Source organism: Clupea harengus, chromosome 7 (genome assembly GCF_900700415.2).
Source record: "Clupea harengus chromosome 7, Ch_v2.0.2, whole genome shotgun sequence".
Taxonomy (NCBI): Eukaryota; Metazoa; Chordata; class Actinopteri; order Clupeiformes; family Clupeidae; genus Clupea; species Clupea harengus.
The window spans coordinates 10,938,880-10,956,306 of record NC_045158.1 but is presented as its reverse complement, the minus strand read 5'-3'; the positions used below and the strand labels follow the sequence as shown (position 1 = coordinate 10,956,306).

Sequence of the window (17,427 nt, the reverse complement as noted above, 5' to 3'; positions counted from 1 at the left end):
AGCTCCTTTGACTGAGTGGGTCTTGGGGACATGCTTGTAGAACACGTGTGAACTTGTGACATTTTGCCTGATGATGTGTAAACGGCATCTTCTGAAGGCCAGGCCCTCTCGTGCCTGGAAGGCTTCTGTGGAGCCAGAGCAGAAAATAACATTTATGTGGTATGACTGGGCTCGTTAGCAGAACCTAATAAAATGAGTTTGTAATTGAATCCACCCGCTTTTAGCACTGGGTGATTTCTGAAAAGTCCTAACTGGATCTAGAGACTGCAGTTCTCTTATGGGTCAATGGACCTAGAGTGCACAAACGAAGTTAGCCCTTGAAAATGGATCTGTCAACGGGACAGGGATGAATGGCCATCTACTGCGGCAGTGATACAGTACAACCTCCTGTCCTTGAAAATACAGATGGTTGGAAAGATCAGGATTGTTTTTTTTTTTTAAGTTAATTGAAGTTTTAATAAAAAAGTTAGTTATACCTGCACTCTATCTGCACTCAATGTATTGCCATAGACCTTACCATCTGTATTTTCACATAACATGCATAACATGTGATAAACATGATTTACTTTTGTTGAAAGTTAAGGCGAAAGGTTATGTCAATCGGAACCAATGAGTTCTTAATATTGCAGGTCTTTTGTAATGATAGTGCCAAATCTCTATTAAAGCACTGACATAATCAGGCTACGAGCATCCATGTAATCTTGAGTAATGCCACTCTGCCATCCTTGTGACCTTTTCACAAGCTCCTTCAGCTCACTCACCATTCGCCCTGGTGCTGAGCTAAACGACCTGTCAGGGTGAAAAACACATGGGCCTGTGTGTGTGTGTGTGTGTGTGTATGGGTGTGAGGAGGTTGAGGGGGGTGAGGAGGGGGTGAAGAAGTAGGAGGAGAGCACCCATCCCCCCGACCGCTCCCCCCCCCCCCCCCCCCCCCCTAACCCTCGAGGGACACGAGCTAGAATCAACCAAACCGGCAAATCCAAGTCGCTGCTGGCATACAGTTCATGTATCTGAGATCAACGCTGCTGTCAATCTGCACGGGGCCAGCACGGGCTAGGGAACATCAGATTGACGGGGCCTCGCTCGACATGCCCGCGCGACCATTAGAAGCTGTCGACTCGGATCACACAGTGACCTGAGCAAGCCTCCCCACGGAAGAGGGGGACACGGATCTGGATTGGCTGCATGTGCCGGAGAAGCAGGTCGTGTTGCACTTTTGGCTGCTGAACCACAGTTTTCGCCAGTAGATTTTTCACCTCCCGATTCAAAACTATGGTTGGAACTTGCCTATTATCATAATTATTGATAAAATACATCTTCACCAGCATCATCATCCACTGTATCATCATCACCATCACCATCATCCTCCTCATTGTCATATTATTCTTCCTTTGCATCTTGTTTTTTTGGTCTTTCTCCTTCCCTTCTCTTCCTCCCTCCTCATGTCCTTCTCTCCTCCATATTTGGTCTCCCATCTTGTCCCAATCAAATCATCTCCCTTGTGCTCCTTGTCCTCGCGATTTACCATTTAGCGGTGAATCGGTGACACACTTAATCATGTCATCCATGTCATGATTTGTCATCGTCATGCCCCCCCCCCCCCCCCCCGTATTCATGTTTACTATCCCAGCTCTCACCTGTGCATCCACTAATGCATTCACCCACCCTCATGTGTAGTGTTTACTCGCATGTGTTTGTCCATTCTAATGAAGGGGAGACCTGCTTGCTCTACATCCCCTTATCCACCGTTCCGTCACGTAGGGGATTGTACACACTGTGCTTCACCTCAGCCTTAAACATAGGAAGGATTACTGAGAAGTGTCGTTGTCATTTCAAGGGCTGATGCCTTCGCTTCTTTCAGGCCAAGCGGTTGACTCTCGGTTGAGAGGGGTGGCAGGGCAGGGGAGGGGTGGGGTTGTGGTCAGGGCCACCTTTATTGGTGAGTCACTGCAATTGGTTGTGTCAGAGCCACCTCAAGCAGAAGTCCGTGTCCTGGCATTTAACACATTTTGTAACACTAATAAATGCTTACCTGTGAGAAAGTGGAAAGAGAAAATACTGAAAAATATCTACAGACCTACAGAGGATAAGAGTTGGGTCCCAATTAATTTAGTGGAATTGTGATAAACTCATGCAGGATAGCCACACAAGCTCCAACAGATGGCTTCTCATTTCTTTGTTCCTTCCTATTTACTCTTGTCAAGGTCTTCCATCAAACCTTTATGATTATCTCATCCACTTTTTCCATAGTTTAACCAAACCCACTTATAATTGGGACATTTACCAAATGTACAGTTATACCCATTCATTAGAACAGATTTGGTTTATGTAAGAAACCTACAGAACATGAAGTTTGTATTCAGACTCTCTTGGAATCAAACAAAGGACCATGGTATTGCCAGAACTTTGCAAATTCAAAACTAAAGACCATTCATTCACTGAGGGTATGAATAATGATGTCATGACAACATCAACATTTACTAAATGACCCCCCATCACATTGTATAGTGGTAGATGTAATTTATCTTTTAGTAGCCATTTTCCATGCCGATGTTGGTTTAATGAACGTTGAATCTTTTAAATATCAGACAGTTATTGAGGAAAAATGATGAAATTAGTTTCTGTCATCCACTTTGCAATACATTTAGCTTAACTTGTGCATTTGCAGTAGGAGATACTGACATTTTCACTCAGGTAATCCTCTCTTGGCTGCTTCTAATGGTGTCTGTCCCTGCAAACGTGTTAGTACCCTGTTCAGATGACATTCCAGAGGCTCTTTGCACACTTGAATGCAGAGAGCAAACACTTAATTGAGTCTCACCACGGGAATGCTATTTCATGTTATCTGAGTGCACTGTCACAGTTTTATATTGTCTGGATGACAAGAAGTCGAACCCTTCGAAAAAATCAAGCAAAGCTTCAAAGACAGGCTTCATATAAGAATGGAATGGAGACCCCAAGTAACCATATGACTCCCAAGTCTCTTTTTGCTTATGCTATTAATGCGGTCACATCAGTCATTTATAGAGCAAATGTACTGTCTGGTGTTTCGGATAAATCCCTGACCACTGATTAATCCCTCTTATCAGTCCAGGGAAAGACAGAACATATGGCATGATCCTCCCGTTTGAATCTTAATTGGACACCTTACATGACATACTTTTCATTTTTTTCATGTTATGATGAACTTTTTATCATATTTTCTGCAGTAAAGACCACCCTAAAATTCTCCAATAGATTCAACAGCTTTTTAAGGGTTCTGTGTTTGATTCATTGCTCACTGAGTGAACACTGAGTGTTTTATGTGTAGTATTTCTTGCGTCTGGCCTTTTGATGTCTTCACATCCACTGTCCTGCCACCCCAATCAGCCAGCACACTGCACTTGGATGGCACTTGGTGTGATTGGTGATGTTAAACTGGGAAACACTGGCTCGTCTCCATTTTTTATTTTTTTAAATCCGAGTTAGATATTTAAAGGACCAATTTCCTGCCAAGCCTGTGACCAGTCAAACCTGACAACTGCGATGACTCCTGCTACATATGTTCTCACGTCTCGTGTTGGATGACTTCTACCCGTGCATAACCACCTCAGCGTCTGTCTGCCCGCTGATGAAGGCTGGCAGTGAAAGGAGAGAGATAGCGCTGGGTGCGATCATCACTGCATCATTATCTCTCTCTCTCTCTCTCTCTCTCTCGGTCTTCTCTGGAGGCCGGTGTCATCTTGGATTACCTGGCTGCCCTTTCGCCTGCTCATGCTCCTGACAGCTCCGATCTGCAGGCCTCACCCTTACCTATTGCCCCTACAGCCACCTCAGGGCCCGGGAGCTCCGCAGTGAGCCAAGACGCGGTGCCAAGAAAACACATGTCAACTCTCACAGTGTTTCACCAGTGCTTGGTGCCTCAATCGCTCAGTGTGATAAATGTATGGAAGACTCCTAAATCTGATTTAGAGATTGTGTGATGTGGACTGGAAATGGTAGTTATCTTATGCCAGTGCTGTTGCTTTTATCAACAGGTGTTTGTCACATGCAGCTTTAAAACTAGGGTTAGATATGATTACTGAATAAGAACTCTGTGCAGAACAACATGAACAAATCTTAACACAGTGCTTATGAAGAGTTTTACGATGTCCCCATCTAGTGGCTGCATAAAAAAATGCACCCTGTGAAATGGTGCCATTGACATCACAAAGCACTTCAAATGTCATCTTTTCAGAAATAGTAACTCGAGCAAAAAGCAAAAAGACAGCATATATAATACAGAATTGCTAGCAAAAGCTGAGGCAAACATGAAGTATCACCAATATATTCTGCCTGATTGTCGTCTGTGAGTGGAGGTCCATGTATTGGTCTTTTTAAAAAAACAATCTTTCCTTGGGGACCATGGGCAAGGCTTAACTAAACTGTAGCAACTGTAGCAACATGTTTTAGCATTATTTAGCAGCTGAGTAGCCGTAGGGAGCCTGTCCCTGTTAGATATCTGACTTGTGAGACTTGGAGCTGAGTTGTAACCATTCCACAAACATCAGTCAGTCAAATGTGTCAAAATCTATATTTTTTCTATTCACCTTTTGTGAAAAGAAATTCACAGACAATTTACTGGTTTGATTACATTCTCTCAGCAACACACATTGCTGATAGTTCTGGATCAAATGTCATGTATGCAGTAATTTATTTTATTTCCAGCGATAGGGCTCCATTTACCCAGGAGACTCGGTGAAAAGACCAGACACTGGCTGCACTGGCTCTGTGCAATTAGTGCAGCTAATAGTCCCCCCAAGGTTGCTTAGCAACTTGTCTCACTGGTGAGGAAGAGCTTTTGTGTTTGTAACAAAATTTCTCCTCCCATGCCAGCTGCAAGCTGTGAGCGCCTCTTGATGGTGGAAGATGGAAATCAGATAAAGGAAAGTCCCCCAATATATTACTCTTTGCACACTAGTTTCCCCCACTAATTTCTCACTGAAATAGTATGCAAGCCATCCTCTAAATATGGTGTTGCTCAGTCAGTTCAACCAAGATGTAGCTGCTTCCTCTGTTCATCTGGTGTCAGAGTCTTCTCAGCTTCTGTTTAGACTCAGGGGAGAGAAACTGCCATCACTTCTGCAGCCCCATGGAGCCGCAGCTTCTTGTACACTGAACCTCTGCACTCTGAACTCAGACATCAAGCACCTCCACATAACATGTATCCACACGTATGACATGCAAAGACACATGATTCTCTCCAAACTCCATTTCTAATTAAAGAAAGGTTTTATTTTTATGTGACAGTATTTAAATTGAAAAGCGGATATTTAGAGCCCTATGAGTATTACATCTTATTATTCGGATGACTATAACTATGTAATGTACTTGAGCAGTGGGAGAGCTGGTTGTATTGGAAGCGGCATGGATATGTGAAAGTAGATTATACAATTACATTCATGAGATTTTGACTGATAGATAAATGAATCTGTGTGTGTGCTCTGTGTCTTTACCTCCTTAGCTCTGACATAGACAGTGGCTGTGCAAACGTACACAAGAGGATGGGGAATATGTCTCATTATGTTTGTGTGGTGTAATGCTGTGTAATTCTGTATTTCATCAAGCTGATGTTGTATTTTACAATCCCCACGCTATAAGCAATTTATGTCATTGCAGCTCATATACCAGAACTCCACTGTATATTTACTGAAGATATTTAATATTTTAAGTGAGTTTGGTTGTTCTATTTACTTTATTTGGATAAACAAAAACTAAATGTCACTAACAGAGTTATTGTCATGGTGAGCTGACTGTTCTCTGTCCATAAAATAGTGCTTCATGTGACCTGCTGTACTTAATTTTTGTAATGGTAGGCTATTTGCCATACAACCATTAGGAGTGCCACTGATTGGGAGGCAGACCTGATTTAGACTACAGTTCAAATGACCATCAGGAGGAAAATCTTCAGTTAGCCCTGGGATCATTGGTTTATTTTAAATCTTAAATCAGGGGATGTCCCAGGTTCCAGGTCATCCATTATAGTCAAACGAAATGGTTAATTTTAACATCTAACCAACATGTAACATTTCTCTGAAGAAAGAGATATGCAGCCCAGACAACATGGTAACAACATGCAGTTTAATTGGTCCTGGATATGAGACCAAACATCTCAACAGATACTTCTGTCCCTGGTGGTGGAAAAATTAAGAGATATTTTTTGCCTAGAATGGTAGTCAGGAACTTTAAAATCCCCTTCTGTTAGGTTTTTAAACAACTGAATCAAAATCATCTGTTGGGTCATCATCATTTGGCAGTCATAGACTAGAACTACGCTACATTTTCCAGTTGCAGATTTATTTCACTTCAGTCATTAATAGCCTACAGTGATTTAGAAATTTAAGTTTTATAAGGCCTAGCTTATAGGCTATTTATTTCTGTCCACGGTTACAGTCGCTATTGAAACTCTGTAGTGATTAGTGTCGCTTTAAGAAACGCGCTGGTGGGGGCCGACCGTATCGCTACTTCTACTCAGTCGAGAAGTGGTGGCGAGCAGGGCTACACGCTTTGTCCACAGAGCTGTGCTTTAGGAACTGGAGCCATGGCAACCGCAATGGCAGGTGAGGCAAAATAAGCTTTTGAAGATAGTTTCACCTAAAACAACATGTCATTCATTGTTTGAACCGCTCCTCTAACAGTTTACTGACAAATTATTTTTGTTCTTGTTATCTTGCAGAAGCGGAGACGCGTCAGCGTTTGCTCAGGACTGTCAAGAAGGAGGTGGGTGTTTTTTCCGCTTCTGAAGTCTAATCAAATCTAATAAAACAAACAAGCGTATGGACGGAAGGGCGACACAAGCCTTCAACATAAGGCAGAGTAGACGTTTTATTCTGGGGATGTTTAAACCCGTCAGGAATAGATTTAGGTGACCGTAAATATATCCAAACGCATATGGTTTTACTAAAGATGAACTCAAGTTGTCATATTTTTGTCAGACTCGATAACGCCATGGAGTGATTTAACAGTAGGCTACTAAATAAACCAGGGCTATCTGGGATTTCTTTATGTTCACTTTAAAGCCTACATGCTTTTGTATAGCCTGTATGGCCCTCATCAATGTAAATACAATGTGTTTTTTAATTGGTAGTGCCTCTCCTGACTTCCAGGTCTGGTGACTGTTTTGGTTGAAGCTATGATCATGGATGGTGGTGATAATTCTTCTCCCTTTGATTTAATATTATTACCATTTTCTTCTGTGAGCTTGTCAAGCTTCTGTGCACTTCAACTCCATAGTTTGTATTGAGGGACTGAAAGATGGAAAAACATAAAACTGAAAAAAGTAGTCCTATAGTGTTGTTATAGTGTTAAACTAACACTTGGCATCAAGTCATGGACCTTTATTATGCCTCAGCATGTGACGGACAGGCTGTCACTGACATAAAATGTGATGATAACTGCCCTAGAGGTGCTGTAGCAAATAGCAGAATATAAATCAGTTTCGATGCAGCAATACTGCGATACTGAGAAATGCATCCTGAGTTCCCATTCCAATTGGCTTTTGGGTCAGTCATTGATTTTGAATATTGATTTCATAAAGGCAATTTAATGAGTATAGATCTTGGAGGAAAGGGTGGACCTAGACATATTTGTTGTCTTCTGTTTTTGTTCTAAAGTGTACTTAGACAGCCTTTTGACAAAAATTCTCAATTTTGATAAATGTATTCCTTCAAAACCCTCAATAGCGTCTGGAATTAATATGTGGATATGGATTCCTCTCCACTACTGTCTTTTCCAACAGCTATGCCTTTAGTTGTCAAAATCATTGGCTTTAGAATAACAATGTTCATGTGAGTGCTGACAATGTGGAGGATGTTGTGTCCTGGCTCTGCGTCAAGGTGTCAGAGAGTGAGGACGCTTTCCTAACCCCTCCCTCCCTAACGCACCCGCACGCAATCCCACACCCATCCAGGTCATCACGGCACTGCAGTGACCCACGTGTTGTCACACTTTCCCTCTCTGGGGGGGAACATGTGACCTTATGCATGGGAGACCATCTGCCCTTGCTGTTACAAGGTTCAGTTGGGATGGACGTTACCATTGCACAGCTCGCTAATCGTCTTACCTCCATCAAATGTCATGAAATTTGTTTAGAGAAAAACGTTTTGATGAGAAGTTCACTCAGCTCACTCCTTTTATCTTACAAATTATATCTATTTTGAAGAGCTGAACGTAGCAAGAGCAACCGTACAGCTTATATGTGATGTGCAATAATCAGTGATTTGGACTTTACTGCTAAAATTCATTAGCTTAAATTATGTCTCGTGAAAGACAATTGCCTATGTAACTTTGTTATTTTGTCTGCCTGCACAGAATACCTTTCTTAGGGCTCCAGTCTTAATTAATCACTTCACCAGTCCATCGCCTGCAGTTGTATTTTAATACCCTCAACGGGATTGCAGAGCGGAATAACACTACGCCCAACCAAGTTAGGCCAATACAATGTGATGGATATTAGACGATGTAGTTAATATTCATCTGCAAAGTTCAGGGATCCCCTTTTTCGGGCTGTGCTGTCAAATCTCTTCAGGAAGGTAATTGTTGTGGATAGTGTTTAGTGGTGTTGACACAACCTTAGCACTCCCTTTCTGGTGCATTGTGCAAGTAGACAAGCCAATACTGTCATCTTGTCAGAAAGAAAAGCAATGATTAACAGCCCTGAAGGATATTCTTTGCCTTTTCGAAGAAGGATTCACAATATGGGATGTGGCATTGTCTCTGGTCTGTCTGTAATTTCAACATCTGATTATAATTTGAGAGCATTTGGCATTTGACACAGGAAACCTTATACCTATAGAAGCCGGTCAATAAGATAAGCAAACATGACAGGCCAGATTTAGCACATACAGTATATTCAGGTATACTCAGATCCTCCTTCAGTGTCATGTATATCAGCACATCGTAAAAGACCTGCACAATTTAAGTGTTCAGAATATATGTCAGTATGGAATTATACTCTATGAAAAATGTTTAACCATCTTGAGAAATGATCAAGCACATGTAAAACATGGACCTCTTTCTGTGTATAAATAACAGTGTATTTTTTAATCTCACTTGTTTTCACTGTTGATAAACAATTAAAATAGTTAAAGTTAATAGTTACTCAAATAGTAAATAGCTAACCCAATTTGACCAACATTGTCTTAGGACATTATCATCCATGATTTCTGACCACACCAGTGTGTATGGCACTGTTTAGCATCGTAACACCTTTAATAGAGGTCCTCCATATTCCCTACTGTAGACTGTCTCTTCCCTAAGCCACACACACACACACACACACACTCACGTGTGGGACACACCTGTATTTGCTTAATGGCAGAGTCAGCCCACTCGTGCTTGTGCACACACACACCTAGCCCCGGCGACACGGAGTTTATTTACCTTTCCCTATCTGTTCCCCTCCCCTGTCTCTGCCCACACAAGGGATATGGTTTCAGTTTAAGGCCACGGTGCAGTAAATCAACCTGACCTGAGGGAACCTGTCTGTTGTCTTTGGCCTCCGGCATGTACGCCTCTGTGTGTCACATTCGCTGAGGATCACTGAGGATGGATTTTTAAATGTCCTCCCTCTTGGCCAGGCTTTGCATATTTGCATTCAAGAGACTATAATTCCTTCACTTCACTTTCCACCTGAAAGGAAGATTTTTCTTTCTCTCTCTCACACACACACACACACACACACACACACACACTTATCTAAACACCTGAAAACCAGGCAGTTCGTTTGCTTCAGTTTTATGCCATGGTGATAGCATCATACAAATATTGCTTGTTTTTGCCTGTTGGCAAACGCAACGGTCAGAAATGTTTTCCAGAAATTAGATTATGTCTCCTTTTTTCCAAATTCAAATGTTCTGTCTTCAGAACTGAGTTGCTTTGACACAGTATTCAGGTTCTGGCATGGCCTCACATTATTAGAAGATTAAACTTGAGCATCCGACAGAAGAGGACACTGTATTGAAGGCAGAGTGAGTGTGAAACAAGATTGCTCACTGAGATGAAATGCTATATTCGTTTGTGGTTTGCTTTTTTGTGCCGTGAAACAATTTAATTTGACTATCTTATATTCTTGGTGCCATGCATTGTCATGGAGTGCTATGTGTTATGTACACTACCGGTCAAACTACCGGTCAAAAGCCACCCCGATTTTTCCAGTTTTATTGAAATGTAAGCAGTTCAGTGAATCAAAAGGCACCAGGAAACTGGTGGGAAATCTGACAGGAAGAGATACAGCTCACCCAAAGCCACAACAGAATCAGAAGACAAGGTTCTGAGAGTCAACAGCTTGCATGACAGGCTTAACAGTAGTTAAAGTAAGCAAATCTTAGTTTCAATAGTGAAGAGAAGTCTTCGAGCTACATGTTTGACAGGCAGTAAGAAAGCCATTGCTAAAATGGCAAAATAAGAAAAAGAGGCTTGCCTGGGCCATGAAGCACTGGCAGTAGACTATTGAAAACTGGAAGAAGGTTTTATGGATCGATGGATACAAATTTGACATCTTTGGTTCATCACGTTGTTTGTACGCCGTTGAGTAGGTGAAAGGACGGTTCCTCAGTGTCAAACATGGAAGAGGAAGCACGAGGGTCTGGGGGTCCTTTGCTGGATCCAGAGTCAGCAACATGCAGTGACCACCCTGAACCCTGAACCAAAAGGGCTACTACAGTGGTTTGCAGCACCATGCAATACCCTCTGGTCTACGCCTAGTTGGTCAGGGGTTCATCCTACAGCAAGATGATGACCCAAAACATACCTCCAGGCTATGTCAGAACTATCTTAGTAGAAAATAACACGACAGTAGGCTTCAAATGGAGACTGTGCTGGCCATTCCATGATTTAGATAGATGGATACTTTATTAATCCTAAAATTTCCCTCGGGATTAATAAAGTATCCATCTATGTAAATCATGGAATGGCCAGCACAGTCTCCAGACTTAAACCCCATCAAGCCTGTTTTGGGATGAAGAAGAGTGAAAGCAAAGTGAACTTCTGCAACACCGTTGGGAAGAACTCTCTGAACCATATTTGATTTTCACTGTAGAAAGAGTGCCGTGTGTGGGGTCAGCTGTTATATCTGCAAAAGGTGGCTACATTGAGGAGTCCAAAATGTAGATTCCATAAAAACTGGAAGAACTGTTCTAAAACTTTTCACTAGTAATGTTTCACTAACTTTCTAACTGTAGCAAAGGCAATAACTAAATGAGTGAGTGTTAATGGAATAGCTTGCATTTCTTATGAAATATGAAATATTGCATTGAGACTTTTTCAAGCAGACATCATAATTGTTATCCCCATAAAAGGCAATAGTTTGTCACCACATTGAATTATTCCCTAACAAAAGAGAAACAATTCCTTATCTGAACGAAATGAGAGGGATTACAGGAATGACATTTTACTCTGCGATCACTATTTGATTAGTTTATCTTCCATACAAATATCTGGCAGGTCACCTATGCCTGCTTTCTGTTATGAAACAACCACAAAATAAATGACCTGTCAAAGGAAAACTAAATCTTTTGTGGTTGTTATACTAGCAAATATTATGCAGATAGGCCTGTGTATGGCCTTTAAAACAGCAGATCACCTCTTTCATTGCCATCAGTACATGGGGAAAAGAGTTACACTCTTTCCCTGAAGACATTTAAGACATTCATTTAGATTTAGCTCTATGTGGCTGTTGTCACAGGCTCACGACTGATTAAACAGCAGCAGGGTCTGTGTATGCAGGTTAAACATGAGGTTCTCATCACCACTTGACTTGATGTGCAGCCTATCGATCCCTCTTCTCTTCCTGATTCAAACAAGTGTCACTGCCTGTGCTGTGCCCCGAGGGCCTCTGCTGTCTGTGGTGACACATGTGACCCATCAGTGTGGACGCCGCGGTGACATCCAGAGGCGTGCAGGTTTTATCCCTTGCCGATGACGGACGTCTACAGTCTCATCACACTCCCTTTTAGAATTTATGCCCCCCTCCCCCGGACGCACTGACTCACACAGGAGAAGGCCTGACAGAATACCCACCCCCAGCCTACCTGCGCCCCTCACTTCCCCCAACCCTCAAAGCTCAAAGGATCTGAGATTATTTGCTAGGCGAGGTGTTAAGTTATACGCCTGTGAAGGTGGCAATGATGACGACAGAGAATCTCCCACCTCTGATTGAATTTTTTTTGACCGCCGGGGAGGTGAGTCACCGCCGCTGGTAGTGCTGCCGTTGGTGTTAGGCACAAACGCACACATGTAGAAACAACACGGGCGCACACACCACGAGAGCTATGTGGTGACAAAGCAGACAGTCGCCTGTCTGCACAGTTCCAATTTTTTAGGGATGTGTACTGTACCAGGTGATTATGTTTCCCATAATAGGAAGGTGGGATACAGCGTGTTTTCTGAAAAAACGTGAAATGTTTTTTTTTTTTTAGCACAGCAGCCAAACTAATGAGGAAATAATTGTCAAGAAGAAATTCTTAGCACTGCTGTGGTAATACATAAACACAATAAAAACACCTTAAAAAAAGACTTAAAGCCATTGTTTGGGAACTTGGGAAGTTAACTGCACATTTGTCTGTCTGTTCATCTGTATGTGTGTATGTGTGTATGTGTGTGCGCAGGCTTGTTTTGATTTTCTGTGCGGTCCGCTGTAATCTCTGACCTGGGGAAAGACACACAATAACAGGAAATTGCTGGTGCCTCACACTGATTATCATGAGCCTAATTAGCTGGATGCTGGGCAGCTCTAATTTGATAAAGGAATGGCATGTGTGTTTGTGTCTGTGTATGTGCATGTGTGTCTCTGTGTCTGTTTTTGTGTCTGTGTGTCTGTGTATGTGTGCGTGTGTGTGTGTGTGTGTGTGTGTGTGTGTGTGTGTGTGTGTGTGTGTGTGTGTATGTGTATGTGTGTAAATGTGTATGTGTATGTGTATGTGTATGTGTGTGTGTGGTTAAAGGTTCAGAAACACTGAAGTTTCGCTGGAACTGGGGAAGCACAGGTTCTCATGAGGACCAAGCTTTTCACTCCACATTCAAAGATGTGTATTGTTGATGCTGAAAGGCTGCTGCTCGGTGAGACTTCAGAGGCTGCTGCTGCCTGAGGCACTCTGACATTCTCCCTGCTCCCTGTTCACCCGGCTGGCCCCGGAGCACCCATCTGAAGACGCCAAAGATTTGATCAAACCTCCTTAAAGATTCAGCCTCTCCACCTACCTACCCAACCAGCCAGCCACCCACTCGACCTCACCTCCATGACTTGATAACCGGTGCAAACTGGCTGGTGACTCATTCTCTTGAATGTTGTGTGCTCGTCTTGCTCTACTCTCCCCCCCCCCCCCCCCTCTCTCTCTCTCTTCCTACTACCAGTCTCATTGATGTATTTTGCATCATCCTCTGATATATATACAGTATCCCTATAACTTTCAACTTTTTTCTTTCATCATCCTTTCTCTCTTTCGCTCTCTCTCTCTCTCCCTCTCCCTACCTCTCCCCTGTCCCTTCCATCTCATTCCTGCTCTTTTTCATCCGACCTGATACTCATTTGTAGAATGTGTTGAGTTGAGTTTTGCAGGTTGATCATACAACTGCAAATCAGTGTTAAATGTAGAAATATTAGCTTGAGTTAAATCTGAACTTAAATAAAGAGTGGTACTGAGGGCGTGGTTGCAAAGAGAGAATTCCAGGCTACTGTTTACCTGCCACACCATCTGACGCTAGTAGCAACGCTAAACCTGCTGTTTTAAGGTTTTTGTCTTTCTTGTACCCTTTTCTCCCAAACCACAAATGGATGGTATCGCTGGTGCTGTGCTCACCACTCACTGACAGAGTCCTTCTTTCTGTTTTGTTTTAGGTCAAGCAGATCATGGAGGAGGCCGTCACCAGGAAGTTTGTTCATGAAGACAGTAGCCATATTGTGTCATTCTGTGGTAAGACTGCGGGGAAATGTACAGCACATTGTGAAATTCATTCGTTCCTACACTCGCCCATAGATGGAGAGAGCTGGAGGAGACGGAGAGAATAAAGTCATCTGTGATGGGAAGGGTAAAGGAGGAGAAGGATGATGAGGGAGGAGGATGGTGGCTGGGTGGAGGAGGACAGGAAGGGGTGATGGAGAGTTTGAAGAAGTGGCAATGGTGTTGTATGCACTGTTGTGAGCTCATGTAGGGTTCATTTAAAAATAATCCTGGCTCTCCCGGTTTCTCCTGGCTCTCCTGTTTTCAAGTCTGTGTGTGTGTGCGTGTGTGTGTGCGTGTGTGTGAGAGAGAGAGTGTGTGTGCATGTGTGTGTGTCTGTGTGTTCGTGTATGTGTGTGTGTGTATGTGTGTATGTGTGTGTGTGTGTTTGTGTGTGTGTGTGTGTGTGTGTGTGTGTGTGTGTGTGAGTGTGTGTGTGTTTGTGTGTGTGTGTGTGTGTGTGTGTGTGTGTGTGTGTGTGTGTGTGTGTGTGTGTGTGTGTGTGTGTGTGTGTTTGTGAGCACATGTTCCTCATAGCTCCATTAATTGTTCAAAGTGCCTGTTTAAAAAGGAACTGTTGTCCAATGTGTACGATTCATATGTTTCGTGTGGGAGACCTCAGTTGGGGCATGGGCAGGGATGGTTTGTTTTGGATGTCTCCTGTGGAGCATCATGGAAGATCCACCAGCTGTAGCCATGCTGAGTGCTGGGGGACTATTAATGCGAGAGAGAGAGAGATTTTTTTTCCATCTAATGCCTCTACAACCATGCTGTGTGACGAGGAACTGGATGGTTGAGAACGATAGACAGAGAGAGAGCACGAGTTTGGCTGTGTGCGTGTCTGTGCATATGCGAGTGATCACGCATTGGTGATCCTGCATGTCATAAGTGTGATGGTGTGCAGTGCGTGTCTGTATGTGCATTATGTGTGCGTCCATGTGAGTAAAAGCGACCACCTGTCATCTCCACTCTCCATTGGCTGTCCAGCCTCAATAGCCCCGCCCACCATCTGCCTCACTCTTCCTGGAGTGGCACTCTGTGAGTCACACGCCGCTCCTGATACTCTACTGGTGGACACACTGAACACAGCCAAAGCCAGAGACAAATTACAATCAGAGAAGACACAGAACTTCATTTACTGTAATTTAGCACAGGCTGTGAAGCACCAGACAAAAGGCATTTTTTTTTATACTGTCCAAGCGTTCCTAGGTGTATGTGTGTACATAATTAACTTGGAGCCAAAGTCTGTGCAGGAAATGAGGTGTTATTCACACATGAAAGCACAGACCTGAAGAGCACAGTGTTTTGGCAGTGTACTTGTCCCTGACTTGTAACTTGTACTTGTACCTGCAATAGTCCTACTTGCCATATATGAAGTGATGAACAAAATGTCTGTTTGTTGTTCTGTTGTCAAAACATTGGGAGGAACGCGCACCATCTGGCAGGGCTGTCTAGGACTGTTTTCTTTTTATTTAAAGTGACGTAAACATTTTAGTGTCATTAGTCATTAGCATTTTAGTGTCACAACGAAACTGTCACGATCTGTTGCTTTTCTCAGTTTGTGTAGTTTGGAAGCAGAGGGATAGCAGCCTTTCACTCTCTCTTTCTCTTACTCATCCTCACTCTATCTCTCTCTCTCTCTCTCTCTTTCTCTCTCTGGTTCTCACTCTGCTGCTAAGCAGCATGTCTCGCCTTACTGTGTGGCATAACCACAGCAGTAAGCAGTGAGTGTGAGAGTGATTAGCAGAGAGGGCTACATTAGAATGGCAACCTCACACTGAGACCACACTGCCTTTGCTGTGACATCCACAGCAGGGGTAGTAGCACGATTGCTGGCTGGTGCCAAAACAGACCACACAGAAAATAAATTAAAAATGCTTTCGCCCGATGCACTCGTCTCAGTTGTGAGACAGGTGAGATGGTTCCTGTGACATTGTCACATCGCTGAACAGGTTCCTGTCTGAAGTGTACGGCTCTAGTGACAAGAAGATGTTGTTGTTGCTAAATCTGGTGTTGAAAGCGGCTCTGAGGTCTACTCCACTGTCAGAGAGAGAGAGAGAGAGAGCAGCTCCTCACAGCTCTCTGCCCCTGTGACAGTCGCTGGCGATGCCTCTCCTCTCCTCTTCTGACACATCTCATTTAGCCGCCTTCTCGGTTAGCGGCGTGAAAGAGTGATGAGAGGCCTTTCCTCTCCACCGTGTGTGATTGTATTTTTCACAAGAGCCCCCATTGCCGGGGAATCTCAGCTTGGCCCTTTCCCTCCAGACAGAATTAACCCTAGGCCCGGTATGTTGCCGTGGATATTGCCGTGGTAACATTGCTGCCAGGTCATTAACCGTTGCCATCACCACCCAGGTCCAAGATGCTGACTGATAGTGCTGTATGTTTTCCCCCAGGTGTAGATTTTGGTTTATTGCTTTTGTTTTGGAAGTGTTTCAGCAGGTAGGAGTAACCTGATAAAAGTATCATTTAAAGGTACAAACACTTTTTTTGAGCACACACACAGAACTAGACAGCTAGAGGACTACGAGGAGCAAATTACTGAATTTGACAATATACTGTATGTATGGGATTAGAATCGTGGACTGCACCTTTAAGCAACATGTTGATGATTATGTATTACCAAGCTGGTTCTGGTGCCATAGGCACAGATTGCATTCCGTGTCGACACAACAGGAGGCCATGCTGGTCTGTTTGCTTTTGGGAGGCTGTTTTTTTTCACTGCTCATTTGCGGTGTGAGTGCTGTCAGTGAATTAGTGTTACTGTTTGTTTTCTTTTCCAGTGGATTATTGTGCTACCAGTAACAAAGGTTAATATAATGGTGCTATTGGTCTGAAATGAGAGTATTCTTATGGCACAGGGATACACAGCCCACGAGCAAAGGGTTTTCAGGCTAATGCTGTATACCTGAGCAGAATTAACTATTCAGCATTTCCCTGAAAGACATCCACCGGCCATTTTCTTTTCACTTTCTCACATTCCTTTCTTGTTTTTCCTTCGGTGTCTTTGAACCCTTTTGTCACATTTCACCTCTGTATCAACAGACGCCAGATGATGCTCATGGAGCATTGAGAGGTGTATCAGGAGCAGGTCTATCCTTTCCTCTCCTGGACACAAACACTCCATTCTTGCCCACAACTCAAACGCCCATTGTGTCCCCTCTGGTTCCATACACCGATATTGATTTTCTCCTATTCTTTGTGTTTTGCCTAACAGCCGTAATAAAGCCCTCTCTTAGACACAGCCCACCTTCCATTAGTAGTCCTGCAGCACCAGAGACAGCCTAGATTACTACAATTGAGAATCTTGAAAGGACAGTGTGTGTGAGGACCTCCCACCTAGTGAAGGGTGGGAGAAAAAGGAAAGACTTTGCCTCGAAAGAAGAGAGAAGAGGAGAATGAAAGAAGTGATAGGTAGCAGTCAGAAGACAGGGTGAGAATGAAGAGAGATAGAGAGAGAAAGAGATAATGT

The 17,427-nt window shown here is 43.3% G+C and overlaps 1 protein-coding gene across 2 annotated transcripts in view; it reads left to right on the top strand.

The window, feature by feature from the left end:
- The first annotated feature begins 6,487 nt into the window (after window positions 1-6,487).
- Window positions 6,488-17,427, top strand: part of sgsm1a (small G protein signaling modulator 1a) — a 41,022-nt gene continuing 30,082 nt past the window's right edge. For both annotated transcript variants that reach the window (XM_012830551.3, XM_031570485.2), the window contains exons 1-3: window positions 6,488-6,578; window positions 6,695-6,738; window positions 13,853-13,928. In XM_012830551.3, coding sequence (XP_012686005.2) covers window positions 6,560-6,578; window positions 6,695-6,738; window positions 13,853-13,928 — 139 coding nt within the window. In that variant the 5' untranslated portion in view covers window positions 6,488-6,559. The remainder of the gene's footprint in view (window positions 6,579-6,694; window positions 6,739-13,852; window positions 13,929-17,427) is intronic.